Below are 15,657 nucleotides of genomic sequence, written 5' to 3' on the forward strand. Positions count from 1 at the left end.
GGTGCTCCTCCTGACCCCCAGCTTGGGCTTGGTGCTCCTCCTGACCCAGTTTGGGTGCAGGACCTCTCCTTGCCCCACCCTTCCTGTGAGTATTGCCAGTGGTACCCAGAGATGTTTCCAAGGCGTTTTCAGACTCCCGAGGGGAAAGTACCGCCCAGATGCTTCAAGCAATAAACATTTATGGCGCAAAGATCGTTGCTACTGGGAGGCAGCGAACAGCGGCTGCTGGCAGAGGGCAGTCACGCAGCCGGCTGCTCCCTGAGCTTGAGCCCTGTACCGGGGGGAGCCCGGAGCCCCCCGTTCCCCCTCGGCTGGGTTTGGGTGCTGCCCTGGCACCTCCTGTGCGCATCGCTGCCTCCCGTCCCTGCCGCTCCCGCAGTGCTCCGTCCCTGCGCGCAGCCGGGGCTGACTCATGCCCTGGGAAGCGCTGCCCGTCCCTGCCGGCACCTCCTGCCAGCTCCGCCTGGGTGAGGACCCGGCGCTGGGCTCATTAAATCTTGGGAAGCAGATAGTGACCCCGTTATGTACTCACCTGGAAAAGTGACTTGGCCGTGCCTGATTACTGTGCTCTCTGCCTGGAGACTTTTCCTGCTTCCCTTGCAGATATATATTTAGATTTTACCCCAGGGCTTTTAACTTCCTCGCTGGCTCGAGCAGCTGTGACAGGTACACACTTACCTTCCCTTTCTCCTCCAGCCATTTTAACCTGCTTTGGGAAGAAGTGAGAAGAGATTAGGAGTCACTGTAAAGCTTCAGGGTCTCATTGCTCTGCTTGTGAGCACTTAAAATGCACCACGGAAACAGGAACTGTGTCGGAGGCACCGTGACTTTGTAGGGATATTTGTTCAGCAGCTGCTCAGGTTTGCTCTATTTCTCTTCTCCCTGCTAAGCAGCCCCAAGTTAACATCCTGGGTTTGCAGCTTTCATGTTGGTCGCTGATGAGCCACACTTAGAGAGGTAAAAATGGCTTTGCAAAGGCTGCGATGACAGTTCTGGGATTCAGCGCCGAGGCTCTTGCGTCGCAGTTATATAAGGGCTCTTGCCAACTCCCTGGGTAGCTGGGGAGTTACTTGGTGAAGGGGACCTGCCTTCCCTCCTCCAGGCCAGCCAGGAGGGGTTTTGTTTGGGAATCTCCTCCATCCATCTGTGGAGGGACCAGCTGAGGCCCCGGCAGTGGGAGCAGCCAGGGCTGGGGTTGCTTGTGGCACTGGGTGGGAGGGAAACCACAGGGCACTGCTGCCTGTTACTGGGCAGTTTCTGAAATCCTGGGTCGTCTCTTCTGAGCACTGACATTTGAAAATTGTTAACATTTGAGATGTTAATGCAAGGGACACTTGGAAAAGGAGAGAAATCAAAGGCTCTTCTAGTATGAGCCCGTCCCCCTCCGGGCTCCCAACCTGCCTGCAAGCTCTGGATGTGTTTTCTTACTTTACATAATTTTTCCATCTCTCTCTCCATCAACCCAGCTCTTCAAAGGCTTCCTTCTGTTTCCAGCTCTCTTGCTGCTGCTAAATACACTCTCCTCTGCGCTTTCCAAACTGTTCCTTCTTCCCCAAAACTCCAGTGCTCTGGTTTATTAGGGAAGTCTCCCCAGCTCTGCTGAGGAGTCGCTGGGTGATGCAGGGAGCTGCTGCCTGGTGCCGTTTGGTTGTGCTGCCTGGCTCAGCTGCCAAGACTGAATAGGGGAAGGGAGGGAACAAAACACAGCCAGTGAATTTCTGCCTGTGTCATGCAAATCTTCCAGGGGCCTTGGAGTGCCTGGTGTTTGCTGCAGCACTGGTTGGCAACTGTGGGATGGTGGCAGTGGTGGCAGTGAGTATCGGTGTTCCCCTGCTCCAGGCTCTCTCCTGGTGGGTTTCCGTGGTGCTGAGCACCCTCCAGAAGTGTAGTGGGGATGGAGCAGCCTCCCAGTCCCACTGTGGTGGGAACCAGTCCCACAGGGCACTGAAACAGGGAAATGCTTGGAGGTGAGTCCCTTCCAAAGGTGGTTGTGGCTCCAGCTGAGACTCCAGAACGGAGACAGGGAATGTGGTACCATTGTGATTCTGGCAGTAACACTCAGCCTAACTGCTGTCCCAGCCAGCCACTGTGATGACAGAAATCCCTGCAGTTTTGTGAACTTTTCCTGAAATGCTTTTAATGACAGTTTAATAATAACACTTAGCTCTTGGTACAGAGCTCCTCACCCCTGGAACTGAAACGCTTCGCTGTGAAGGGTGAGGACCATTATCCCCCGTGTTCACAGGGGGGGAATAGCTGGTTTTATTTGTGGGAATAATTATAACAAGTGGAATTAATCAACTTCTTGTATAAATGGTGTTGCTTTTTAAAGACAAATGTCAGGGAGGAGTCCTAGATACAAAGGAGAACTCACAGTGGTGTCGATCCATCTGACGGCTTCTCGGGGAACTCGTCAGAGCCTGTGGTGCAGAGGCATTAACCCTGCCAAGGGAGTGTGTGGAGGGAACAGAAACCAGGGAAAGTCAAGGCAGGAGAGGGCACAGTGTGGATTTACTGGTGCCCTGGGTCTTGGTGAGTGGGCACTTCCAGGAGCTGCTGCTGCCCTAAATCCCTTGGGTGTTGCTCCCTCTGCCCGTCCCCTCTCTTCCTGCTCAGAGCCCCGGTGCTTGGGAATACTCTCCCAGCTCCTGTCTGTCCTCTGGGCCTTGGTGTGCTCCATGTAGTACATGGAGAAATTCCACTGAAATAATTCCATTAGCAATAGATTCCTTTCTTAGCTGGAGGACTCAGAGAGGCTGTGACCTCTTAAAAGTTCCTGTGAAGTCATTGAGATTTGGGCTTTTTTTTCCATCCTCTCTGTCCTGTTCTGCATCCCCCTGGTGCATCTTGACCCTCTCCAGACTGCAGGGAAAAGGACTGATTCCTGTGCTGAGCCTAGGGTAATAGAGGCTTGTTTTGGCTGCGATGACAGTAATGGGCATTATGAATAATATGAATAATAATAATGGGAACACAGGTGGGGGAGTCACTGCAAGGCTTCTCGTGTGTCTCTGCCCTGCTGCTCCCAGCCCGTTACTGGTGCTGTTTGTGGAGATGCCAAGGCATGGATTGACCTCAAAGAAAGCTGAAATTCTGGGAAATCCTCCTGTTACCTTTGGCACTCTGCTGCTGAGGGGTGGGGACGGCAGGACCCACGACCCTCAGACACAGAGGCTACGGGAGCTTCAACGCAGGACATGTCTGCAAGTGCTTTGAATTGCAAAGTGCTGCTGTGGCCTCAGCTGGCCCTGCCCTGCCCTGCTCTGCTCTGACAGTACCAGCCCCTGGCTGTGTGTGGGATCCATGTCTCTCTCATGGGGAGCAGCCCCTGGGAAGCCCCAGGTCACCTGGAACAGCAGGTAGGAGTCCCCATCCATCCCTGACTTTCCTTCAGGAAGGATTTGATCCTCTGTAATTTTTAAACCCTGGTTTTCACTGCACAGATCATCTCTAAAAAAGACCTGCTGGCTCTCCTAGCAGTGCTGGGCTCCTACTCCCAGGCCATGGGCCAGAGAGGACCTTCCTCTCCAGGCTAATGGAAAAAAAATGGAGAGAATTTTTTTAATTGACTCGGAATCAATAGATAAAGTATTCTCTAAGCACTTTTATTAATAAATATATACATCCTTGCTGTCCAGAGAGGGTTACCAAGCATCTCCTGTATATTCTAATATCTGCAATCTGAATTAATCAATGTATTGGTATCGTATTTTTGACTGTAAAAGGAATGAAGCTCTCTGGGTTCAACCCTCTCATGGGCTGCAACTCCAGCTGCTGATGGATAGTCAAAAATACAGGGAGAAGGGCCTGTCTTGTTAGGAAAAGAGTTAATTTGACGATTTTTGAGCAGGGTGTGCTGTTCAGGGGAGCAGGTGAGGGGCTCCTGGGTGTTCAGGGTGCCCTGAGTGTGTCCATGCTCCCACCCATCCCTGTGCAGGGGAGCAGCATTGGCACCACTCCAGGATGGAAAGGCCAAAAGAAGGGGGATGGAGCATCAACGTTGTTTTTTTGCATTGTTTTCTTTTTTGGCAGATTTGTTATTTCACTGAAAGAAATGACAGAGTTAAAACTCTGGTGAGGAAGCAGAACCTCTGTCATCTGTGATTTTAACTTCTCAGTGGAACAGAGAATGATTAGTAAACGTTAAAAAAACCCCCAAATCTTTAGATTTCTTAAAAAATATGGACATTTCCAGGCAGCTTTGTTGCAGGGGGATGTGTCTGCTGGTGTTTGAAGTGGCTTGGTGCTGGGCTGGCTGCAGGAGCCTCGGTGGGGAGCTGGGGGGGTGTTGCAGGGCTCTGCCTGAGCCTTGGCAACCTCCAAACATTGGCAGCTCTTGAAAAGCAATTTTGCAAAGTGCCTGGTGACAATGTAGGGCATCCCCTGGCGACTCCAGGGCAAAACTGATGCTTGTGCACTTCATGAAAAACACTTCAGCAAGAGGCTGGGCCGGGGGGGTTGTAGCATTTGTCAAAGTATTGGTTGTGCTCTGGAGTTTATTGAGCCATTAATGTTGTGCTGTGGCATTTGTTGGGGTCTTGAAATGTAAGAAGTGTTTGTGGCAGTAGTAAATGCCATGGGATCTTGTTTTTCCTTGGTGTTATGTTATTAAATAAAGGGAGATCAGGGGTGCCCTGCCAAGGCAGCAGGAGCACAGAGCAGCCAAAGGGGCTGTGCAGGGGAAGTTGATTTTCCTAGAGCTGCTTGTCCAGTGGCTCCATAGAACCAGGGGGTTGCTGAAGGGGATAATAATGAGCCTTAATGACTTTTCAGCTCCGGCTCCCCTGAGTTAACACTCTGTTTGTGTGAACACAGCCCCTCTTGTAGAGCAGCAGCTCTGCCATGGCTGATAAAGTCTCCCATGAGGTGCTGGTGTGGTCGGGAGCTGGTTTTCTCTTCTGGCAAAATGTGCTTCCCTACCCAGGCTACTTTTTGTGGGTTTGGAATTGTCTTTACAGAGCTGATGCTTTTCAAGGTGACTGTTGAAGATTTTTAAATACATTAAAGTGGCTTTCCTTGCAGAAGGCTTTGCACACTTAACACCCTCGTGTGGTATCTCTACAGAACAGGTTTGTTTGCCAGAAAAAAATGAGGAAAACCCAACCCCTTCCTGCTTCATGAACCAGTTCTGATGGACTGGGTCATGCTTTATTAATAATAAGTTGAATATGTGCATAAAGGGAGTTTTGGCAGTCGGGACTGAAACCAACCTGGATGAGAGGGAGAATATTTAACAATGCACTTGCTGTGGATTCAATTAGGAGCAATGAAGAATCTACTTCTTTCTAAATCTTATTTTCAGAAATATTATTACCCCTGCAACTGCTGCTCAGCAATTCCCAGCCATCTCCCCAGCCCCCCGGCACAGCAGTGGTCTCTGCATAATGTAGACACTGAAATGAGAAATCAGCACTTTGTAATGGGCTCTCAAACTAAAATTAAACATCGATTTCCTGGCTTGCAGTCAGATGATTGCCATTCAGTTGGCCCGGGGAACGTTTCTGGACCAGAGGCATTCTTGCTCGGACTTTGATGTTACAGGGATTGTGTTTTGTTGATTTTTCCCTCCTGGATTCCCTGGGAGAACGTGCTGTTCAAACAAGGTGCTTGATGTGTGGCTTGCCCCTGGGCTCCATGGGTGGAAGCACGGCTGAAAATGTCCCTGCAGGGCTGGCTCACCGAGCTGTGCTCCAGGGGACACTTCCAGCCACGGCTCTTTCTAGGAACAGGCTGTTTCTCAGCCAGAGTGGGTGTTCTGGGTGTACTGGATGGACTGGGCTGCCTTTTCTCCAGGTTCCTGCTTTGCTCCTTCTCCCTCAGCTGCTCCTCCTGGCACACCAGCGCTCGGTGACCGTCTGGGAGGAGGTTTGGGAGGGGAGACGCTGCCGGGGCTGTGGGTCTTGAGGTGAAGCGGGGAACACGTTGCATTGCCGAGAGAGGGATATTTTTCTGACAGAGCTACAGCAAAGGAGCTGCTTCAGCAGCTCAGGGCAGAGCTGAGCTCTCTGAGTCACTCTGTGGGGTCATCCAGCCTCGCAGATGTTCCTCGGCACCAGGCAACCTCTTTTCCCCCTCGGAGGGGAGGGATTGCTCACACCCACGACCTCGTTTGCAGCTTCTTCTGACCTGGTGTTGGGTCATTTCCCCCTGTCTGGTTTTCCTGTCTGGGTTTGTGTTCAAGTGCGTGACAGAGAAGGTGACTTCACGGAGAGGCTCCTGCAGGCAGATCTCCTGAAAGGGTTCTTTGATGTACTTTTTGTCACTTTATGCAGAAGTATGACAGGAGGGTTTCCATTTTCCATTAAAATTCCCCAGGTCTTTCCTTAATCCCTCCCCTGTTCATGCTGCTCTGTGATGGCATTAGTGCTGAGATGATAACTTAAGCATAAGCCACTTTTCACATCTAATCTCAATCCTAAAATTAATGTTCTTCTGCAATTAGGAATACAATAGAATTGTGGAATTCTCCAAAAAAGAGAGACCTGATTACCCCCATCCCAGTGGCTCCTGTGGTCCAGGAGGATTCATCAGGCCCTTGAGCTGGGCACACTCCAATCCAAAGGGCTGACAGCAGTGATTATATTTGGGGTTTGAGAACAATACCCTGAAGTAAAGAGAGATGGAGCAATAAGTTGAAGATGAGGCTGAATCAAACCATGAAGCAGAAAGGAATGACTCGGGTAGGAAATGAATGCACTGAGCTAATGAATCACTTTGAGGCAAAACAAGAAATTAAATGTACTCTGAAAGCTGGCACATTAGCAAATGGGCTGTGGGTTTTTATCCATTTTACATTTCAAAATGCTGAAATAAAGGATGTTGTAGGATGAAATCCCATTAAGAAATAATGCCCGGAGTAGGGAAATAAGGATTTGGTTAACAGGAAACAGGGACTTTGTTTCTCTTCCCAGAGCAGCTGGGAACTGCCTTTGTGTCATGGGGCAAATCACCTTTGGGCATTGATCTCTGGGGGGAGAGCAGAGCTGGTTGTGCCTGGTGAGGGAGGGGAAGGGAAGGATTGGCCTTTGCTTCCCAGAGGTTGGTGCAGGACACGAGTGCCGAGTGCTCCGACAGCCAGGGGGGATTATGGAAGTGTGTGGTGTGGCTGGGACACAGAGCTGGTGCCAGAAGGGATTGTCAGGGGAGTACTTTGGATCCCAGATTTCCCATTCCAAGGCAGCTCCTGCCCTCCCCTCACAGCCAGCCTTTGCCCAGCTGCCCTTCCCAGGCTCTGGGAAGACCCTTCCAGGTGTCAGTATGTTGACGTGTCAGTTTTAAAGGAATCCCCTGGTGAAGCTGAATTATTTGCACTTGTTCCTGTGGTGACATCCTGCTGGGGTCAGTCCTTGCATATACTCTTGGTGGGGCAGGATTGCCACCCACTGCTGGGCCGCGGGGCAGCGCTGGCGTGGGTGTTGTCACGCCGTGGGGTGGGGTTGGCATGACTCAGGGTGATGGTGGCAGGCCTTGGGGGGATGTTGGCGTGCTGAGGGTGATGTGGCAGAGCTGGGGTGGTGTCGGGCCGCCGCTGTCCGTGGTGCTGAGCCCTATGCCCCCCCACAGCGCTGCAGCACCATCCAGGGCCACTGGAAGATGCTGTTTGTTGGGGCTGCCGTTGAGCACGAGCAGCTGTGGACTGGTGGCATCCCCAAAAGAGGGCGGGATACATCACTATTTCCCCCTCTCCCCCCTTTCCAATCCCACCTGCACTGAGGGACTCGGGGGGGTTATCACCTGCTCAGGTCTCCACTGGCCACAGTGAATTCTCTTTTCTGTTTGACATCTTCAGAGGTCGATGCCAAGCACCTTCAAGGAGCAGCAGCTTTTGTTGTCACCTGAAGAGGGAAATCTGGGTCATCCTGGGCCAGGTAACGTGCACCTGCCTGGCCAGGTGAGCAGTGCCTGAGCCCCAGCAGTGAGTTCCTCTCCTCTGGGTTCACACTGGGTGCTTTCAGGAGGGGACCTTGCTCTGCTGCTTTGTGTGTGCGAGCCAAGCCTGCTGAGTCTGTTCCCTGGCACGCAGTCCACACTCTGCTCTGTACACAGAGGAATAAGATAAAAAAGCTTCCTCCCCCTCACGTTGCTACTGAAAAACAGGGATGGGGGAAAAAATATAATCCTCCAGCCCCTGCCCTGCCTGTGGTGATAAGAGCAATGCAATCTTTTCTTTAACCGAGGCAGGGCAGTTTCATTATTCAGCAAACAAAGCCCTTTCAGGGATTTCTGCATTGTGGATGTTTTCTCGGTTGTTTTGCACCAAATTCGTCGCAGCAGCAAGGCCACAGAGTTTGCCTTGACTCCCCTCACTACCAAAATAAATGTACAGGGCAGGATTGTTCCACTGAGCAGCTGTGACTGGGGAGAGAGAAGAAGGAAGGAGATGGTACGTGCCGACAGCTCTAAACTGATTGCGGTGAGGATTGCTATGTATGAGAGAGTTCAGGGGGGAAACAGGAGGAAGTCACAGAGGCAGCCAAAGCTCACAGGATGGCGAGAGCCAAGCTGAAGAATTCCCCTTCTGAGAGCAATTCCCATGTCAAAACTGTCCCGCCTGCGACGACAGAAGATGTCCATGGGGTGAGCCCCTTGTTGCCGTCTCGGAGGATGGGATCCATGGGGAGTGATGTCGGACAAAGGTATTGCAGGACTGCAGTGGTGCGTGGGGCGGCTGGGGGGGAGGCAGCACCTTTTATCTTTTAAATGAGAGGGGAAGGATTAGAGCCTCCACGGGCTGGAGGGGTGGTGGATCAAATCCTTCTCATAGAGCCACACTGGCTCCGAAGTTGTATTATGAAATAGGGAGCTGGGGCAGAAGAAAGCCAATCCCTTTAAATTTTTTATAAGTGCTTCTTGATTTTTTTATATGCCTAAAGCATATCTGAATAGCAGCCTGAGTCCGTGGGGCTGCCACACACCACTGTTAACTTGCCTTGCACCTTCTCTGTGCAGTATAAAACCGAAGCTTAATTACACTGCTTAACATCATGATCGGCGCTGTACAGTAGCCCCATGTTTGCATGGCAGGAGAGATGCTCCATCTGAGCAAGAATTTACTTGTAACTGCAATACAAAAAAAAAAAAAAAAAGCTGCTGTAGGAAATGCTGCAGCCTTTCTGCAAGCTCACAGCTGAGTGTACAGCCAGGAAGGAGCTGTTTTTTCAGGAGGATGGAAATGCTTTACACTGTGCTGGGATTACAGTGTTTCAGAAGGAGCCAGGTCCCCTAGTTACGATGAGGATCCATATGTCACCAATTCAGTCCTTGTTCTGTTCATTCCATTTTCTGTTTCGTTTTTTTTCCGCCATCTATCCAACCTTTCAGCCCATCCCTGCTGCCTCCCCTCCCGGCAGGAACTGCCTCACCTGTGACTGTGTACTGTGCGTCTTCTAGGATGTGGTTTGGTGCAGATGAGCGCGGTAGGAAGGCTTCTGCTCGTGGTGAATTTTACTTGTTTGGCTTCAGATTGGAATGAATTAACGCCTCAGCCTCAGTCTCCTGGCATATCTGGGGGGAGGGTGGCACCCAGCCAGGAGGAGCAGCTGTGTCCCCGCGGGGGAAGCCGGGGAGGGACGTGTGCGTTGCGGGAGCACCGGCGCGGCCGTTCCCGGTGCCGAGCCGTGCCGGGCACATGCTTCAGTCTCCAGGTCTGGGAGGCAGAGTCCTGGTGTGTCCCTGGTGTGAAGTGCCAGCTCTCCAGATGGCACTGGTGCTGGTGCTCTGGTGAGCAAACACTTGGATCTGGTGGGTCTGACTTGGCCAGGCAAGGGCTTGCACGTGTGGGGAGCTGCAAACGGGCACCGCGTGGGTGCAGTGGGACTAAATCCCTGCAGCTGGTGTGGTCTCAGCACGTTTTGATGAACAATCTGAGTGTGCTCCCAGTGCTGATCAGGCTGCTCGTGCTCTGCTTTTGTGTCTTGTCTCATTGCTTCAAAAAGACACCAAAGCTGGACCTGTTCTGGGGGTACCTGCACCTCTGAGTGCACGTCCTGGGCTCCACTGTGGGCAAAGTCTTTGGAACAAGCACCTCCTCTCTGTGCCATTCCAGGTGCTGAGGGTGTACCCCTCAGGGCAGGGCTAGAGGCCAAATCCAGGTGTGCTGTGACTAGAAAAATACAACTGGGGACTCCTACAAGCTCATCCGAACCACTGCTAATCAGCTGTGATTAAACATGCAAGAGGGGCTTCTCCTCTCCAGCACTCAGGGGCTTGGTGGGTTCCTGCCCAGGACCAGGGAGCCAAATCCCAGGGCTGACAAGGGCTGACCCTCCTTGTCTCTTGTGGGAGCACAGCATAAAGGAGGGGTGCTGCAGGGCCTTCTTGGATCTGGGGGGGGCAGCAATTCCAAAAATCGCATCGCTACAGTGTTTTAGTGGATCCTTGACGGGGACAGCGTGCAGAGCACACGGGGTGCCTCAGGGCTGTGTGAAAGACCCAATTCCCCGAGTTTTGCTGGAGTTTCAAGTGTTTGCTGCAATCCTGTTGTGAGGAGCTGATGCTGGGAGGCAGAGGAGTTGGTGGCACACTTTTGTCCTCGTGTGCCTGCGGGCAGAGCCCCGCGAGCTGCAGCTTGCGGTGACTGGATTCCCGAGTGCCGGGCTTCCCTCCTTCCCTGTGTGCTGCTTCCCAGCGATGAGTTGGCAGTTAAGATTTGTGCACTTCTCTTCAGCCGCCTGTGCAAGCAACAAAGGCAGGAAGATTGGTTTGGGAGTGATGAATAGCGTGTTTGAGGTGCTTCTCTCCTCCAAAGCCAGACACAAGCAGCGTTATCAAGTCGGCAGCGACAATTGTCACTGGGAGTTGGGAGTGAATTAGCAGGTGATGGTGGAAGGAGATGTGTGTTAGAGGATGTTCTCAGGGATGCAAATGATTTCTCCAGATGATTGAAGCCAGTGAAATAATTCTCACCTACTTTATTTACCTCCTTACTCTGTCTCTTAGTCATTGCAGCACCTCAGAGCTTTTAGGAGTTCCCAGTCAAAACAGGAGGAAAGGATTTGAATTCATCTGAGGAGAAACCACTCCACAGATATGTATTATTCTACACTTGGAAGGCAAAAAGGGGACTTCAGGGCTGTCCCTGGGCGTCCTGGATAAGGATTTTTTCCTGTGTGCAGGGTGGGACCAGCCCAGGCTGCCCCTGTGGGAATATCTCCCACTGAAGAGGTTTGGAGCTACTTCTGTACATCAGGGACTGCTGTGAGATGGGGTTGGAAGCAGGGCAGCCTCTAGGCTATGCCAGGGAGGGCAGGCTCAGCTGCAGACCATCTACCTGGGCACTGAAACTCTTCTGGCAGCCAGTGATAGTGACTGGAGAAGCTGGGAGAGGCTGAGCCTTTCCCTGCGAGCCGGGTTTTTCCTGAGGCAGGTCGGTTCCCTGTGCCTTGTGTTGGGAGGGATTTGAAAGGGAAAGGTGTGATGGGGAACAAAGTCAGAGCAGAGCCCAGCTGTGCTCCGAGCTCTCCGTGGAACGCTGTGTGTTTGGGGAGAAGCTGCTGGCGGGAGGCAGGACGTGGAAATATCTGCTTGGATCCCATTCCATGGGCCGGTGATCTCCCTGTAACACCGGAGGGGTGGGTTTAAAAACACAAACAAACGTTTTTACAAGATAACCATGTCCTGTTTGTGCAGCTCTGCTGGAAGCAGGGGAAGCTCTGGCCACTGCCTGTCCCGGGGAACAGTGCTATTCCAATGGGATTGCAAACATTCCCTTTAGGTATCTGCTTTGGACACTCTGCTCCAGGCCTTGGCAGGGCTCTGTATCCCCCCCTCGCCTCCTTGAGTTGTGTTTGTTGAGCTGCCGAAATCTGAACTGCTGAAGGTTTGGGGGAGAAAATTAGCATTGCAGAAGAGCTGGGATTGGAGAGGACCCTGGAGGGCTCTGCTCCAAACCTGCTCAAAGCTGGACAGGCTTTAGAGTTGTCCCAGCTGGCTCAGGACCAGCCCTGCTGAGTTCTGAACATCTTGCTGGTGATTTCTCGGCTTTTCTGGGTGCCGGGTGCAGGGTTTGATCACTCCCAGGGGGAATAATTTTTCCCTCTGCATCTCGTACCTGTTCTCTCCTGTCCCTTTGCTGTGTGTGTCCCAGAGGGGGCTGACTGCTCCTCACCCATCGGGGCAGCAGTTGGATCCTTCCCTCCCTTTCTCCTTCAGGCTGCACGTTCCCACCTCCCGCAGCCTTGCCTCGTCTCTCAGTTCGAGATATTTTTGGCAGGAATAAATGGGACTTTGCTTCAGCCCTGTTCCAGTCAACAAGGTGGCTGGAGTCTCCTCAGAGGCAAACAGCAGCATTCTACTGGGGCAAGTTTACTGGGAGATTTCTTGAAGGTAAAGCACTCTGGGCAGTGAGGAATTCACCCAAAATGCAGCTGAAAATGGAATTTCTGGCCGGTCGATGTTTCGTTCCTGCTGGGGGCAGCCAGGTATCAACAGACAGGTCTGGCTCAGTGTCTTTTCATTGCCTGGCACTTGCACACAAGGAGACCACAGGCAGGTCCAGTCTGGCCAGTGAAACCATTGCAGCTGCTGTGTCCTTGCAGGCAGCTCTCTGGGGGATGTTCTCCGGAGCAGGTCGGAGCAGCCTGGATACGATTCCCTGCCGAACCATCCCCGTGCTGTGCTGCTGAATCCCCTCCCAGGGGGACAATAAGTCAACAGCTAATTTATTTATTTTTAACATCTCTTTAATAACAAAAGCTTTGTTGGAAAAAGTGCTTTTGGAGCTGTATCTCTGCCTTCAGCCAGTGCCATGTGCTGGTCGGGCACCTCTGCTCCCAGGGAGGCGGCTTTGGGCAGGAGAAATGCTGTGCCAGGGACATTCCCGGGGTGGGGTTTACTCACCCCTGCCCTGCCAATGTATGCTCCAGCCTCGGGTCTTCTGCTGCTGCTCTGCTGGCTGTGGATGAGGGTTCATACACCAGGTATTTGGGCAGTGCTGAGGCCGGGGATGTTGAGAGGGTTTGTGATGGGAGGATTTCTGCATCTGTGCCAGACCTGGCTCCTGCACCGCTCCTCTCTGAGCTGGGTCTCAGCTGCCACTTTGGGAGGGAGGGCAGGAACTGGCTTTGCTGTGGGAGCCTTTATGGGGAAGACCTGAAACAGAGCCTGGGGGAGTCCAACAGTTTTGCTTAAAAAGCGTTTTGGTCTTGATCTGCTTTCCCTCTGACTGGGCAGGGCAGCCCTCACTGGGGTGTATTTTTGGCAGGGGTGTCTCTGTCTGGGGAGCACCAAGTCCAGCTGGGGTTCACTCTGCCATGCAGCTGTTTGCTGACAGGGTGTTAGTGTGTGATGGTTGCCCAGACTGGAGCGTGGTGTCTCCAACCCTTCCCTCAGCAGTAACCAAACCACAGGCTGGTCTCAGCTCTGGGGTCCAACCCCCAGCCTGCCTGGCACTCCCATGGGAAGGTGCTCGCTGAGCATCACCTCTCCTTCCAGCCTTGAGTGTGTTTTCCTTGGCATTGACAGGCCTGAGGGGTGGCACTGCTCACACACCATTTAACCTGGGAGTTTCTGGGCACTGCTGGGTGATGCCAAGGGTGTTTTCAGTGTAGGACCACTGCAGAAATCGGGCAGGGTGCTCAGCTGCTGAACTCCACTGTAAGGGCAGCATGGGAATGCACTCCTTGATCCTGATGAACAAGAAACAATCCCAGATCCTGCTGCCAGCACAGGGAGCTGACCGTTGGCATCCTTTGCACTAAACAGAGCTGTTCATAAACAGCAGCAATTCCATCCCAGGCTTGAGCCTGGCTGCTTCTTGTCCTTGTTCTGGAGCCACTGGAATGGGCCCTAAACTGCTGGAATGGCCCCTGAGCTGCTGGAATGGCCCCCAGGCTCTGCTCATCCTCTGTTTTGTACCCACTCCTGTGTTCAGGGACCCCCATCACTGTGTCCCAGCCAGGGCCCAGCTCTCAGCTCCCTTGTGCAGTCTGGGATGTGTTTCAGGGTCTGGTCCCATGTCTGTGGTTCCCATCCCTCACCCCCCTGTCCCTGTCTCCAGCACGCTCTGGCACAAAGTGTTTGTGCCCTGGGCATGGGGTGATGCCACCCCCTGAGCTGGGTGCTGGAGGGGAACAGGCTGGGCTGGGGAAGTGCTGAGCTCTCCTCCCACGGCTGCTGGGGAGCCGCCAGCACTGCTGAGAGTGTCGGTGCCCTACATAGCACTGCCAACCAGACACCATCCCCACCCAAGGATGCCACACTCAGCACAGCACTTGGGCTTTGGCTCTGTTTATTTTAGATCCCTCATTCCCACCAGGTCTCATCAGGGCACAGGGATTAGCATGTTCCTCCTCCAGGAGAGGCTTTCCTGCTTGCTGGAAGAGTGAGATGCCAGCCATGACCATCCCTCTAAGAGGGCACGTGGGGCTGTGCAGGACCATGACGTGGGGGGAGTCTCATAACCCCCTTCCAAGCTCAGGCCCAGTCCTTCCTTTACAAGGATCGAGCACTTGTCAGGACTCCAGGGACTCATTAAAAGCTCATTAGCAAAAACAGGGAGCTGTGTGTTAGAGCAGCCTCAGGATCTGAGGGCATTTTTGCCCAGTGCCCAGTCTTGGCAGTGAAAGGAGGTTGTAGCCAGGTGGGATTGGTCTGTTCTCCCAAGTAACAATCACTAGGACAAGAGGAAACAGCCTCAAGCTGTGCCAGGGAAGATTTAGGTTGGATTTGGGGCAAAATTTCTTCACCAAAAGGGTTGTCCAGGCCTGGCACAGCTGCCCAGGGCAGTGGTGGAGTCACCATCCCTGGAGGGATTTACATGACGTGTGGTTGTGGCGCTTGGGGACATGGGACAGTGGTGGGCTTGGCAGTGCTGGGGGAACAATCAGATCTGATGATCTTGGACATCCTTTCCAACCTATGATTTTATGATTCTGGGGGAGGCACAACTTCCTGGAAGGGAACTGCAGGCAGTGCTGGACAGTGGGCTGGGAACAGCTTGTCCGGCTGCAGCGAGCGACGCTGCGGCTTTGGCACCGCGCCTGTTTGCTTCCAAACTTTCTGTATTTTAGTTGTGATAGGGGTTTTGCAGAGGAAAGCCAAGGAAAAGTACCTCTGTGATTAGGGAAGTACCTTGAGGAGGCAGCTGAGCCCCAGGCTGCCTCCCTGCCTGTGCAAGTGCTCTGCCTCTGGTCGTGGAAGGGCTTGTCCATGTGGCACTTTTCCAGCTGTCAGCACCTGCCTGGAGCAGTTGGTGGCTTTTCCAGGTGCCCACCAGCACACCTCCAAACCAGGGGTGCTGGGGGCTCAATCCCTTTCCTGGGGTCATCCCTGCTCCATCCTGCAGCTGGGAAGGTGGGCTGCCCTTCCCCTCCCCTCTCGCATGCATTTGTGAGCAGGACGTGTGCACCTTCCTCTCCCTTTCCCCTTCCTCTTGCTCGTTCCTTCTCCCCCTCTTTACTTTCTTTTTTCATCTCCTTCCATCTGTCCTTCTCACATCAGGCTATTTTGGGCTGAGTTTCTCACTGTCAATATGGTAGGAACCGTGGTGCAGCTCATGTCTTTAGAGCATGAGCAGCACTTCAGGAAGCCTTCCCAAGCACTTACCTTGCTTGGCTCATCTTAACCCCCCCTGCCTTGACCTCATCTTGAAGGCATTTTGAGATCAGGGTGAAAAGGCATTAAATCCTTCCCATGGCCAGAGGAGAAAACCATCAGATT

The 15,657-nt window shown here is 52.8% G+C and overlaps 1 protein-coding gene across 10 annotated transcripts in view; it reads left to right on the forward strand.

Annotated features, from left to right (window-relative positions):
- Window positions 1-15,657, forward strand: part of KCNT1 (potassium sodium-activated channel subfamily T member 1) — a 78,460-nt gene that overhangs the window by 29,777 nt on the left and 33,026 nt on the right. For 2 of the 10 annotated variants that reach the window (XM_027650375.1, XM_027650377.1), the window contains exon 1: window positions 8,097-8,636. The exons of 7 other annotated variants lie outside the window; for them this stretch is intronic. In XM_027650375.1, coding sequence (XP_027506176.1) covers window positions 8,488-8,636 — 149 coding nt within the window. In that variant the 5' untranslated portion in view covers window positions 8,097-8,487. Of the gene's footprint in view, window positions 1-8,096; window positions 8,637-15,657 lie in introns of those variants that run through there. One more of the 10 variants, XM_027650378.1, reaches the window with a different exon arrangement.

This window comes from Corapipo altera, unplaced genomic scaffold (assembly GCF_003945725.1).
Source record: "Corapipo altera isolate COAL_440 unplaced genomic scaffold, ASM394572v1 268, whole genome shotgun sequence".
NCBI classification, from domain to species: domain Eukaryota; kingdom Metazoa; phylum Chordata; class Aves; order Passeriformes; family Pipridae; genus Corapipo; species Corapipo altera.